Source organism: Capricornis sumatraensis, chromosome 10, assembly GCF_032405125.1.
Source record: "Capricornis sumatraensis isolate serow.1 chromosome 10, serow.2, whole genome shotgun sequence".
Lineage (NCBI taxonomy): Eukaryota > Metazoa > Chordata > Mammalia > Artiodactyla > Bovidae > Capricornis > Capricornis sumatraensis.
Genome location: NC_091078.1, coordinates 16,948,047 through 16,962,611, shown reverse-complemented (window position 1 = coordinate 16,962,611; position 14,565 = coordinate 16,948,047). Strand labels below are relative to the sequence as shown.

General features: G+C 37.4%; 1 protein-coding gene across 1 annotated transcript in view; it reads right to left on the bottom strand.

Moving 5' to 3' along the window:
* MICU1 (mitochondrial calcium uptake 1) overlaps positions 1–14,565 on the bottom strand; it is a 226,668-nt gene that overhangs the window by 15,529 nt on the left and 196,574 nt on the right. The window contains exon 12 of the mRNA XM_068982144.1: positions 8,289–8,397. Within this exon, the coding sequence (XP_068838245.1) occupies positions 8,289–8,397 (109 nt within the window). The remainder of the gene's footprint in view (positions 1–8,288; positions 8,398–14,565) is intronic.

Sequence of the window (14,565 nt, the reverse complement as noted above, 5' to 3'; positions counted from 1 at the left end):
TAAGCAAGGGTAAGGTGCTTCATTTTATATTTCCTTTTCCATAAAACGGGATAATACTAGCTTTCAGTAAAAATACTTGGGGTTGCAGAAAGCACCTTGTAGGAGTTACGCAGCAGGTTTTACTATTTATTTTCCTGACTTGTCAGGTAATTAGGTAAAGTGTACATATAGAATGACTATACAGAATTGAGAGCAACTATGTCATAAATTATGATTTTCAATTTAAGTCAGCCTGGGCTGGAGCATGACTACTAAACATCATGGACTGTATTTGTGCCACTGTTTCCTGTATGATAGTTCAAAGTACACAGGAGATACAACTGGACCTACAAGTTTCCCAAATCTCTAATATTCTAAGGTGTTTTATAATGGGGCTTTTCACCACCTGGAAACCTTTTATTCTCTTGGCAGAAATAAGAACACTCTAAGTCATACAGGCCATAGCTCATTCTAGAGCTCCAATTCAAATAATTTCTCACTTTTCTATCATAGGATGCCGTGGAGAAGGAGTCATGTTCAATTTTCCATTACCTTCTTCAGCAGACTAGGTAAATCATTCAGACAGCCCTTGAGAGCTTATACATCTAATTTTATGCCCAATATGTGTATGAATAAGCAATAGAACCAAATCCTCTTAAGTGCGAAATAAGAGATGACCCATAGTAGAAACATACTATTAGTTCATGTAGAAAGGTTGTTTCTCCAGATGGTCAGATTCACCAAAGACATCTCATTCTTGCCTGGCAGTTGTCATTTCACACAGGCCAAGGGGAACTAAAGAAATAGCCTCAACAAAATTTGCCATTTTCATTCTAGAGGGATTAGATCACATTGTAATGTAAATCTGGAATTGCCACCTGCCTAGGTTCTCCAACTGTTCCGAGGAACATTAGCTCTGTGAGTTGTTAAAAGACATTTTAGGGCAAGTCAAGTTTGGGAATTTTATCACTCTCTTGGAGATTAATAATGAACATTAGCATATTAAAAAGTTGGCAGGAGTAGTGCCGCAGGAAGAATTTCTGTATAACTTGGCATTTTACAAACTTCTTTGAACCATGGAACACTTTTTTGGGGTTTTGCTTTAAACCCACAGAACCATTAACATATTGCAGTATATAATGTTCTTCACAATGCTGTTTGGGAAATTCTGTGCTAAATTATGTCTAAAGACAGGTTTGCAAGCTCTAAAATAGCCAAGGAAGAGACAGTGCCAGGGCCTCTAAAAGGTTCCAATTTCTGAAGGTCCTAACCTTTTAGGAAAAAATGAAGACAGCTGAGACTGAGAATAGCAGGCAGACAAAGGTACTCATATGTCCACCCAAAGGTACTCTTCCCCCACCTCCCATAGAGGTCAGAGGCTCTAACTAGCACCTATCACAACTTGAACAACTTGTATCCTCTTCTTTCTCCCCTGATGATAGATTGTGAGCTTCTTAAGAGCAGAACCCTGTGCCAGCACAGTGCCTATGCTGCTAGCTGAATGAATCCATGAACCATGCTAAATCTGGTTATATCATCAACCTCATAATGCAAGCAGCAGGCATTTACTCAACATTCACTGCATGATACGCACAAGGTTAAGTGTTATATGTAGATTTATCCTCAGAACAATCCTGTGAGGTGGATATAGTTATCCTGATTTTAAAAACACAGAAACTAAATTCAGAAACTGCCCAAAGCTACTCGGCTAGTCAGGCTTCCCAGGTGCCTCAGTGGTAAAGAATACACCTGCCAATGCAGGAGATGCAGGAAATGTGGGTTCAATCCCTGGTTGGGAAGCTCCCCTGGAGGAGGAAAGGGCAACCCACTCCAGTATTCTTGCCTGGAAAGTCCCATGGACAGAGGAGCCTGGAGGGCTACAGTCCATGGGGTCACAAAAAGTTGTATGTGACTAAGCACGCACATACACTAAACTAGTCAAAGATGGAGCCAAGATTCAAATCCAGGCTTGTGCTGTTCACCACTGTATTTTTCTTCCTCTCTTCTAAGATGTATCTCAGCAGTGAAATCTCATGATTCTGTGGAAGCAGAATTGGTATAGAACTCAAATCCATGGAAAAATCACCAGTCTGACTATCAGGCTAAGGAAGGTTTAAAAGGGGAGAGTGTAAGGAGAGCCTGTAAAAGACAGGCACATCTGGCGGAGGGAAGGAACTTGGAATGGTTGCCAAGCGCATGCTAGTCTTTCCATGTGCAATGTATGTCAAGTCTAAAACACAGGGCTTACAGAAGACAGTGAATTCATGACATGAGTTTGTTCTCTGGGTCTACTGTCAAAGGTGAGGGGTTACTGGCTTGAGATCCTATGTCTTGTTCACATCTATCAAGATATTCAGTCATTCACCTATTAATTGATCAAATATTTACAGAATGTCTACTGTATCTTAGCTATTGTCCTAGGCACAGGAAACATATCCAGGAACAAGACAGATAAGCATTTTAGTAAACAGGGACAGATAATAAACACACACATAAATATACAAGAAAATACCAGGTAGTGATAAATGCTATGATACAGGCTGATGGAGCTACCTAGGAAGTGATTTATGACACCTCAGTTACAAGAGCCAAACACACTGAGGTCCCAGGAAAGAGCACTTGAGGTGAAGAACAGCCAGAACAAGGGCTTTCAGGTGGGAATGAACTTCGCATATCTAGAAAATAAAAGAAGGACATGCAGAGTGGAGAGAACTGGTAAGAAAGTGATATCTGTTACACTCAAGAGTATGTAAGAGCCACGCCACATGGAGCCCTATAAGTCCAGGTAGAGAGACTAGAAGTAGAGTGGGCTAGATGGAGAAACAAAGTCAGATTTGGGATTTCTGGAAGTAGAGACATAGATTCACTGAAAAAACAAATATGCAGATGAATGAGTATGGAATCAAGGATAATGCTTACTTTTGTTTGTTTACTTCAGTTTAGTGTTTACTGAAAGCCTACTATCGATGTACAAAACATCACAGATAGTAATCTCTACTCTACTGATTACCTGTATTTGTGAAAATTCAAGCCCATGTCCATAATTTATGCATAGGAATTGATGATAAGAGTCAGAATATTTTAGGTTAAAAATTACAAAAGCTATAGATAATGTAGTTAGTTTTATATAACTTTTACTGAGTAGTCAGGGAAGGGGCTCTTTGAAGAAACAGAAGTTAGCCAGGGAAAGAAAGACCATAATTAGGTTTCTTTAAAAAATTCAGTTTTAGGGACTCGCCTGGTGGTCCAGTGGCTGACTCTGAGCTCTCAATGCTGAGACCCTGGGTTTGATCCCTGGTTGGGGAACTAGATTCTACATGCCACAACTAAGACCCTGAACAGCCAAATAAATTTTAAAAAATTCAGTTTTAAATAGACAATACAAATATTCTCATAGTAAATTAAATTCATTTTTTGTTTCTGCTTTTGCTTTACTTTGTGGACTACATATGAGTGATATTTAGTTCCTGGTTGCTATAGTGAGTTGAATGTTGGCCCAAGAGATATGTCTGCATCTTAGGCCCTGGAACTTATGAATGTGACTTTGTTTGGAAGAAGGGTCTTTGCAGATGTCATTAAGAATCCTGAGATGATCCAGGTGGGCCCTAAGTCCAATGACAAGTGTTCTTACAAGAGACAGACAGAAGACAGGCAAACAGGGAGAAGTGGGTAGGGAGGCCATGTCAAGAGAGAAGCATGACTGGAGTTATGGAGCCACAAGCCAAGGAGTGACTAAGCCACCAGAGGCTGGAAGAGGCAAGGGAGGACTTTTCCCTAGAGCCTTCAGAGGGAATATGGCCCTGCCAACACCTTAATTTCAAATCTGTGGCCTTCAGAGCTGTGAAATAAATTTCTGTTGTTTCAGATCACCGTGTTTGTGGTAATTTGTTATGGCAGCCCTAGGAAATGAATATGCTTGGCTTTTCCCTCTTACTTCGCATGAATCTAGGCCAGTTTCCCCTAGATATCTTATCTTTTACACTCAGGGAATCCAAAGTTATACAGATGAAACAAACTAAGAAGTCAAAATAAATGCCAAACATCATCTATCTCAAAGCCAAACATATTTCTGGATATCAGATATAACTATATAATTTGTACTGCTGCCTCTGTTAGCAAGGATAATGAGGCGTGAGCTCTATGGAGGGACTAAACATTTCAGGAAATGGTCTGAAGTTATTTGAAAGAAACACTATCCTTTTTTTTTAACCACTAGGTTACATTTTCCTTTGCTATCATTACCCTGAATCATTCTGTTTTGTGCATCCTATAATTTTAACACAGATAGTGATTCATCCTATATAATTGTTCCTGAGAGCAAATCTATGATCTTTAGTTAGACTTCTCAAAAAAAGGTATGCAAATATAAAGATGAGCCTATTTATTTTATTTAATAATAAGCGATGACTTCAAATCTTTTATGTTGGACTTACAGATGCTGTCAGATCTGTTCTGTGAAACAAAGCAATATAACCAAAGGTATTCTACAGAAATGACCCTGTGGTATTATACAAATACATGCATAACCTCCCGGAGAAGGCAATGGCACCCCACTCCAGTACTCTTGCCTGGAAAATCCCATAGATGGAGGAGCCTGGTGGGCTGCAGTCCATGGGGTTGCTAAGAGCCGGATACGACTGAGCGACTTCACTTTTACTTTTCACTTTCATGCATTGGAGAAGGAAATGGCAACCCACTCCAGTGTTCTTGCCTGGAGAATCCCAGGGACAGGGCAGCCTGGTGGGCTGCCGTCTATGGGATTGCACAGAGTCAGACACGACTGAAGTGACTTAGCAGCAGCATGCATAAGCTCCATGATTTAATTAATTTTTTCCAAAGGTTTTCACAAAGTTCAGAAGAGGGATTATTTTAAACAAACAAAATTATATAAGTAAACAAGCAAGGAGATGAATATTCTTTTGAAAAGTTATGTGGATCAAGAAAATGAAATAAAAGGCATCCCTGTTGGAAAGGAAGAAGTAAAATGATTTCTATTTGCAGGCTGCATGATCTTATATTGGAAAATCTTAAGAAAACCACCAAAAAGTGTTGAATAAGCAATACTGTGTTTATAAAACCCAATCAATGCTTTGGAGAAATTTAAAAATCACAAATTGCAGTACTCAATGGTGAAATAAAAACATTGTCAGATAAATCAAAAACTAAGAGAATCACTGCCAGCATATATGTACTATAAAGAATGATAAAGGAAGTTTTTCAAACTGATAGTGATATCAGATAAAAATTTAGACATTCAGGAACAAATGAAAAACACTCAAATTGGTAAGTATGAGTAAATGTGGCTAAGTATAAAATTTTTTTGTTAATTTACTAAAAGTATAATTGTTGAAAACAAAAATCCTGACATTATATAATAATGATTATAACATCTATGGAGGAAATATAACATGGCAACAATAGCATAAAAGATGGGGTGACAGTAAATGGAACTATATGAAAGCAAGGTTCTTACAATTAACCTGAAGTGGTACAATATTAACTTTAAGTAAAACATGAAAAATGACAATTTCTAGAGAAATCACTAAAATATACAATGCAAAAAGGTAGAGCTAAAAGGTCACCAGACCCAACTCTATGTCTAGAAGAGATGAAAGGTTTAACACAAAAAGAATAGAGGAGGACAAACCACGCAAAGAATAACTACCTAAAGATTTGTGCTGTGCTTAGTCACTCAGTTGTGTCCGACTCTTTGCGACCCCATGGACTGCAGCCTGCCAGGCTCCTCTGTCCATGGGGATTCTCCAGGCAAGAATACTAGAGAGGGTTGCCATGCCCTCCTTCAGGAAATTTTCTCACCCCAGGGATCGAACCCAGGTCTCCTGCATTGCAGGCAGATTCTTTATTGTCTGAGCTACCAGGGAAGCCCAAGAATACTGCAGTGGGTAGCCTATCCCTTCTCTCGGGGATCTTCCCAATCCAGAAATTGAACTGGGGTCTCCAGTATTGCAGGCAGATTCTTTACCAGCTGAGCTACCAGGGAAGCCCACCCAAAGAGCTAGAGTAATTAAATCAATACCAGACAAAATAGACTTCAAGAAAAGGTATATTACTAAACATAAAGGGGGAATACTTCATATTGATAAAATGGCTAATTCATCAGGAAAACACAATAATCATAATCATTAAATATGTATGTACTTAATACTAGAACTCAAAATTCATGAAGTAAAGACTGACACCATTTAAAGGGAAAAACAGACAAATTCACACATCATATTTAGAGATTTTAACATTTCAATCTTACTAAGAGCAACTAGACAAAAAAATCAGGACATATAAGATCTGAATACTATCAACCCACTTTGACCTGACATTTTTGTAACGTTACATTCAAAAGAATGCACATTCTTTTCCCATGTATATGAAACATTCATTAAAAAAAAAAACTAACCAAATTCTGGGTCATAAAACAAGTTCTCAGCCCATTTTAATGAACTGAAATTTTATAGTGTGTATTCTGACCACAATAGAATTAAATTAGAAATAAAAAACAAGAGTATATCTAGAAAAATAAAATATTTGGAAATGAAAAAAACCTATCTTGTGCAGGAGACACAAGGGGCTCAGGTCTGATTTCTGGGTTGGGAAGATCCCCAGGACTAAGAAATGGCACCCTATCCAGTATTCTTGCCTGGAAAATTCCATGGGCAGAGGAGTCTGGAGGGCTACCGCCCATGGGGCCGCAAAGAGTAGGACACAAATGAGCAATCAAGCACAAAGGTTTATTAGGATGAGAAAGTAATAATCAAAAAAATTTGATAAATTAAACTTTATTAAAAAGAAGAATTTCCACTACTCAAAAGACCTCATGAAAAAGTGAACAGGCAAGCCAAGACTAGGAAACTATTCACAAAATATATATACCTGATATAGGATTTATATTAGAACATAACAAGAACTTCCACAATTCAATAAGACAAGCAACTTATAAAAATGGGCAAAAGATCTGAACAGACACTTCACCAAAGAAGGTATCTGAAAGATGAGAACACAAAAAGCTGCTCAATAGCAGAGGTCATCAGGGAAGTACAAATTAAAAATACAATGAGACACTTTAATGTACATTCCAGAATCACAAGAATAAAAGATACATTGTGGAAAAGTGTCTGAAAGTTTTTTTTTTTTTAAATAAAAGAAATACTCACCTTTCTCTGTACTCAGCAATATACTCCTAGGTATTTATCCGAGAAAAGTGACAATATGTATCCTCAAAAAGATTAACACAAGAATGTTCATAGTGGCTTGATTCAAGATAGCCAATAACTGGCAACAGCTAAGGTGCCCAACAGAAGAAAGGATAAACAAATTTTGGAATAGTCACACAATAGATTACTATTCATAAAAAAGGAACAAAACAAACTACTGTATGCGTAACAACGTGGGTGGATCTCAAACACAGGCTAAGAGAAACTGAGTGTTCATGGTACAATTCCGTTTGTATGAAGTTCTAGAACAAACAAAATTAATCTACGGTGGAAAAATATACAGAATTAAGGTTGCCTCTTGATAACTAGGGGCAGAAATTAACTGCAAAAGGGCACAAGGGAACTGTAAACCACTATTGAACTATTCATGCTGAAGTACTTCGGAGTGATGTACACTTATGTCTCTAACGAACCATCAAAAAAAATGAGGAACTGATAAACAGAAGGATGAATATATGCACAGATATCAGAGAAATATAGCAAAATGTTAACTGAGCTGGACATATGGATGTTCTCTGAATAATTAAACTACTGTGTATGTTTGAAGTTTTTCATAATATTGGGAAAAACTGCTTGCAATTGCTCTGCTCGCTCCCATTGCCTGTACAAACTGGAACTGAAGTTGTATGAAGTAAGCCAGTGGAGGTGCTATTCTCAGACTCATGATTTTATCTTTAAAGAAAAACACAAAAACTAACATGAAAAAGAAACCAAACTATTCCTTCCTAACAAAGAATGAATTAAAATGAACAGCAACTTTAGCTTCACATTTTGTATGTCATGACTGGCTCTGATAAGAGAACTTCCAAATTCCATGCATTCGTCCTCAGCTTAGATGCGTTTCTAAGACTAATCATTTAAAGATGGGCATCTGCCTTGACTAGTGTTTAGCTCAAGAAAATGTATTTGTTGAACTTGGCCTCTCAGGGTGAAATGCAAGGCCCATTCAATGTCAACAAAACAAAGCAAATCAAAAACAATGTCAAGAAAAATTCACATATCTCTGTTAAGGAAGGGTAGTCACCTAATGGATTACAGATTCACTGTTTATAGCTTCAAAAAAACACTTTTGGGTTTCATTACCTTTATCAAGAGACGCCCCAGCCATATGGTAAAAGCTCAATGCAGTGTCTACATCATTAATATTCTTTAGGAAAGTAAAGAAGTTCTCCACTTCCTGAAATGTCAGCCCCTGAAAGAAGAAAAACAGTAAGGTAAGGCAGGAACCTGTGCAAAAAGCAGCATAAAATGCAGAAGACTAGGCAGTTACTCATGCCTATAAATCAGAAATTTATGCTATGTCTGGAACAGAGACTCAACAGATTACTCAAGAAATGTCAAATTTACAAACAACAGGGGAACAAAACGTTGGAATTTTACCCTAAGAAAGGCATGCTAGCTAATTGCTTTCCCCTCATATGTAAAATCTGACATGAAGCTGTTTAGTGATGGGTGGATATCTTTAATCAAAATATTTCTAACTATATCCTCCAATTAGCCACAGTATCTGTTGTGACACTCTCTAAATGAGCTGTAGCCACTTGATTTGTTATACATCTTAACAAGTAAGACCCATTAGGACTTTCATTTTAATAATCTACTCAATAGGGCAGTCAAGCTTTTTTGAGGCTTAAGCTAATTAAAGAATCATCAAAGTCAGTGATATACATGGGAATAGTTTCAGGATTTACCAGAACCCAAGCAACTGGGAAAGTTGTTCATGATACCAATTTAAAAGCTACTAACGAAGCAATGAAGCAATTGGCCATGTAACTTTAATTTGATGAAATTTCTGTGAATGAGGAAATTCTTTTCAAAAGCTAGTCAAAGATTTGCTGATCTTTAATTCTACCTTTTATGATGGCTCAAGAGAGTAGTTGGATAAAGATATTAGAGGAAGGAAGATCTGTCCTACTTGCCTGCTTCCCATTTCTCACACATCATGCTGGGATGGAAATGAATACAATTCCAAAGAAGTGAGTAACACTGGAAAGACACTGAGGTTAATGCATTGTAATGAAGCATAAGGTCCTTAATGGACTGCAGATGTTGACAGGCTTCTAACCAGTACTGCTCCTCTTCCGATTTCCATTTCCCCAAACCACAGAGCCTGGGCTTCCCAGGTGGCACAGTGGTAAAGAATCCACTTGTCAGGAGACGTAGGAGACATGGGTTCTATCCCTGGGTGGGGAAGATCCCCTGGAGTAGGAAAAGGCAACCCGCTCTAGTATTCTTGCCTGGAAAATTCCTTGGGCAGAGGAGCCAGGTGGGCTACAGTCCATGGAGTTGCACAGAGTTGGACATGACTAAGCATGCACGCAAACTACAGAGCCTAGGAATTTATATCTGTAACTCAGTAAAAAGGAAAACTTAATATAGACTACAGTATACCAGGAAACTGGCCAATGATATCTTTATCAATCTAACTAAGAGCTAAAATACTGTATGATTATGTCATATAATCTTCTTAGTTTTCCCCCTTCAGTTCAGTTCAGTTGCTCAGTCGTGTCCAACTCCTTGTGACAACATGGACAGCAGCACGCCAGGCCTCCTTGTCCATCACCAACTCCCAGAGCTTGCTCAAACTCGAGTCCAAAGAGTTGGTGATGCCATCCAACCATCTCATCATCTGTCATCCCCTTCTCCTCCTGCCTTCAATATTTCCCAGCATCAGGGTCTTTACTAAGAAGTCAGTTTTTCACATCAGGTGCCCAAAGTATTGGAGCTTCAGCTTCAGCATCAGTTCTTCCAATGAGCACCTGGGACTGATTTCCTTAAGGACGGACTGGTTGGATCTCCTTGCAGTCCAGCAGACTCTCAAGAGTCTTCTCCAACACCACAGTTCAAAAGCATCAATTCTTTGGCACTCGGCTTTCTTTTATGGTCCAACTCTCACATCCATACACGACTACTGGAAAAACCACATCTTTGACTAGACAGACGTTTGTTGGCAAAGTAATGTCTCTGCTGTCTAGGTCATAGCTTTTCTTCCAAGGAGCAAGCCTTTTAATTTCATGGCTGCAGTCACCTGTTTTGGGGCCCAAGAAAATAGTCTCACTGTTTCCACTGCTTCCCTATCTATTTGCCATGAAGTGATGGGACCAGATGCCATGATCTTAGCTTTTTGAATGCTAAGTTTTAAGCCAGTTTTTTCACTCCTCTCTTTCACTTTCATCAAGAGGCTCTTTAGTTCCTTTTCACTTTCTGCCATAAGAGTGGTGTCATCTGCATATCTGAGGTTATTGATATTTCTGCTGGCAATCTTGATTCCAGTTTGTGCTTCATCCAGCCTGGCATTTTGCATGATGCCACAAGGTGACAATATACAGCTTTGATGTACTCCTTTCCCAATATGGAACCAGTCCATTGTTTCATGTCTGGTTCTAACTGTTGCTTCTTGACCTGCATACAGATTTCTCAGGAGGCAGGTAAGGTGGTCTGGTATTTCTATTTTTTTTAAAGAATTTTCCAGTTTGTTGTGATCCACATAGTCAAAGGCTTTGGCATAGTCAGTGAAGCAGAAGTAGATGTTTTTCTGGAACTTTCTTGCTTTTTCTATGATCCAACAAATGTTGGCAATTTGATCTCTGGTTCCTCTGTTTTTTCTAAAACCAGCTTGAACATCTTAAGTTCTTGGTTCATATACTGTTGAAGCCTAGCATGGAGAATTTTGAGCATTATTTTGCTAGCGTGTGAAATGAGTGTAATTGTGCAGTAGTTTGAACATTCTTTGGCACTGCCTTTCTTTGGGATTGGAATGTAAACTGACCTTTTCCAGTCCTGTGGCCACTTCCGCGTTTTCCAAATTTGCTGGCATATTGAGTGTAGCACTTTAAAGCATCATCTTTTAGGATCTGAAATAGCTCAGTTGGGATTCATCACCTCCACTAGCTTTGTTTGTAGTGATGCTTCTAAGGCCCACTTGACTTTGTACTCCAGGATGTCTGGTTCTATGTGAGTGATCACACCATCATGGTTATCTGAGTCATGAAGATCTTTTTTGTATAGTTCTTCTGTGTATTCTTGCCACCTCTTCTTAATATTTTCAGCTTCTGTTAGGTCCATACTGTTTCTGTCCTTTATTGTGCCCATCTTTGCAAGAAATATTCCCTTGGTTTTTCCCCTTAGAATCACAGAATTTAAACATTTAAAAACTATGGAATATGAGGATCAAATAGAAAGGTGTGTAAAACATAAACATACAAATGAACAAACTCTGTAAAATGAAATTTTACACCCATAAAAACTCAATTCAGGTCAAGAAGCAGATTAGTCAGCATCCCAGGAGCCTCCCTCCCCTTCCCCAACAATGGCCCTTTACAGTCATGAGCCTCTTCATATAAAAACCATTCTGAATTTTAGGAGATTCATTTCCTTGCCTTTCATAAAAAATAGCTTTTCTATTTATGCATCCTTTAACATATGTTTAAGGAGTTTAAGTATATCTACTTTTGAATTTTATAGATGGAACCATGCAGCATGTATTCTATTATATACGGTTTCTGGCTTTAAAATATACATATATATTTGGCCGCACCATGTGGCATGTAGGATCCCAGTTCCCTGAGCAGGGATTGAACCTGCATTCCCTGCACTAGAAGCACGGAGGCAAGCAATTGACTGCCAGGGAAGTCTCCGGCTTCTGTCTTTAACATTTTTTAATATTTTTGTGTATGTCTGTAGTTTATTCACTTTTATTGCTGTAAGTATTCTACTGTGTGACTATTCTATTTGGGCTATTTCCAGTTTTTGGAAATTATGAACAGTGGTCCGTCTTATTTAAAAATTCATTCAAACATTTATGGAGCACCTAGTATGTACCAAGTTCCATAACTTTTGGTGGTGAACTGGAAGGCCTATATTAAATAATTTCCTCTCAACTTGAAGCCATTCTCATGGTCTTGACTTAGAGCACCCAGAGGTAGAGTTCATTCCTTGTAAAAATGCTACAATATGCTAACTAATGTAAGTACTAGGCTATAACATAATACGAGGAGAATTCCACTGGATCAGAAGCACAGGTTTTACATCATCTGCTTATGAATGGATACACTAATACCATCTTCTCTTTCTATCAAAAGACATTAATGGAAGAGTATTCAGTCTTTAAAAGGAAAAAAGTTCTGATACATGCTACAAAGACAAACTCTGAACACATTATGTCAAGGGAAATAATACAAATTACAAAAAATACAAAGGACAAATACTGTATGATTCCACTTATATGAATTACCTAGAGTAGTCAAATTCCTAGAGACAGGAAGTAGAATGGTGGTTTCCCGGAGTGGGGAGGGGGATAATGAGGAATTATTGTTTAATGGTATGGAGTTTCAGTTTGGGAAGATGAAAAAGTTCTGGAGATGAATGATGGTTTTGGTTGCACAGCAGTATGAATGTACTTAGTACATTTGAAAATGGTTAAAATGGTAAATTTTGTTCTATATTTTTAATGGTAAATTTAAAAAAAGACATGCTAAAGCTATTCTCCTTTTTAAATTTTACATATGGATTTCCACAGGGTAGGGGAGCATTGGTGTCTGAGTTTATGAAAGGATTTTTAAGGCTAAAAGGTTAACATAAATTCCTAAAACTGAAAGGGCAACCTCTAATGTGTGTTAGTTAATTTACTGTGAAACATTAAAGATGACAGTGCTTACGTTGAGAATTATTAGAGGACAGAAAAATCTAAACTGAGTGATTATTCATTTGATGACCAAAAAAGTGGACTATAAATCATATTAAGTCATTATTAAATAAAAATATGCAATATTTTTCCTTTTACTACATAAATATAATTAAAATTTTTATTGAGCACTTACTAACCACTTAGCACTCTACTAGGAACAGTGAGGAAAATAAAATTGCTTTGGATATGGGTCTTGGTCTTATAGAGCTTAAAATTTTGATAGGCCTCCTTAAAGAAAATGTGATGCTATTCATAAAATTATTATTTCTTGGTAACTACCTCAGTAAAAAGTCCAAAGATTTATTAGAATAAAGCTAGAATAAGAGTGCAACATGAAGTTTACGGATAGAAAGTGCAAAGACAGGCTTTTTGAAAGTTGAGTTGCTCGGACTTAGAAGGCTATAGCTTAAGTACAATATTTTGTTGAGTGACTTGAACTGCAGATATAGTAGTCAAAAGGAAATACCCTTCTCTTAGGCTTGGCATCAAACGGATTTTTTAAAATATATACTATGGGGAAATAGAAGAAGCAGGAGTTATTTTATTCTGTGACCAGATTTTCAACAAACCAACTGAAAGAACTTACATGACTGGACTAAAAAATATATATAAAATTAATAGTACTTTGAGACTCTAAATAGAAGTATTTCTTTATGTTGTTTTAAAATGATTTTAACATTAGAGAAGTTGTTAAACAAGCAGACAGAATTGTCTTTCAAAACTAAAAGCAACTGATAAAATGTTCACAAAAAAACCAGAAAATCTTTATGACCTTGGGTAAGGCAGAGTTCTTAGATATGACACCAAAAACACAATCCATAAACAGAAAAAAATTTAATATATTAGATTTTATCAAGGTTAAAAATTCTGTGCTTAAAAATACTGAGGAAACAGACAAATCACAGACTGGGAAAAATATTTTAAAATCATATATCTGATAAAGCATTTATATCCAGAATTATATAAAGAACTCTTTTTTTTTAAATTACAACATCATGATTTATTAAAGCACAGCATTCTGTACAACAAAGGGCCTTAACAGTTATCTATTCGCAGCCAAACTTCTCTATAAGTTAGTTTCTCTTAATAAAAAACATGTTATACTTTAAATTAATAATTTAACTGATGAGGAAGTTACCATAATACCTATTTTAACATTGAACAAATCTAACCTCCTATTGGACATTAATGTAAAATCCTGACATAGAATTTGATTTAAAACTTCTCAAAATAAATTCATTAAAGCAGGTTCCCTGTGAAAATATGTAAGAATGAAAGCTAGCATAATAGCAGGTGCAGTCTTTACATTTTATTAACCATAGAAGATACTTTTATAAACAGTCTAATAGAGACATTAACTGTGCAAAAGCTGATGAGATTTACAGTCTTAAATATAAGCACCAACACAGAAAGGATATTGTGTCAGTTCAGTTAAGTTCAGTCACTCAGTCGTGTCCGACTCTTTGCGACCCCATGAATCGCAGCACGCCAGGCCTCCCTGTCCATCACCAGCTCCCAGAGTTCACCCAAACTCATGTCCATTGAGTCGGTGATGCCATCCAACCATCTCATCCTCTGTCATTCCCTTCTCCTCCCACCCCTAATCCCTCCCAGCATCAGAGTCTTTTCCAATGAGTCAACTCTTTGCTTGAGGTGGCCAAAGTATTGGAGTTT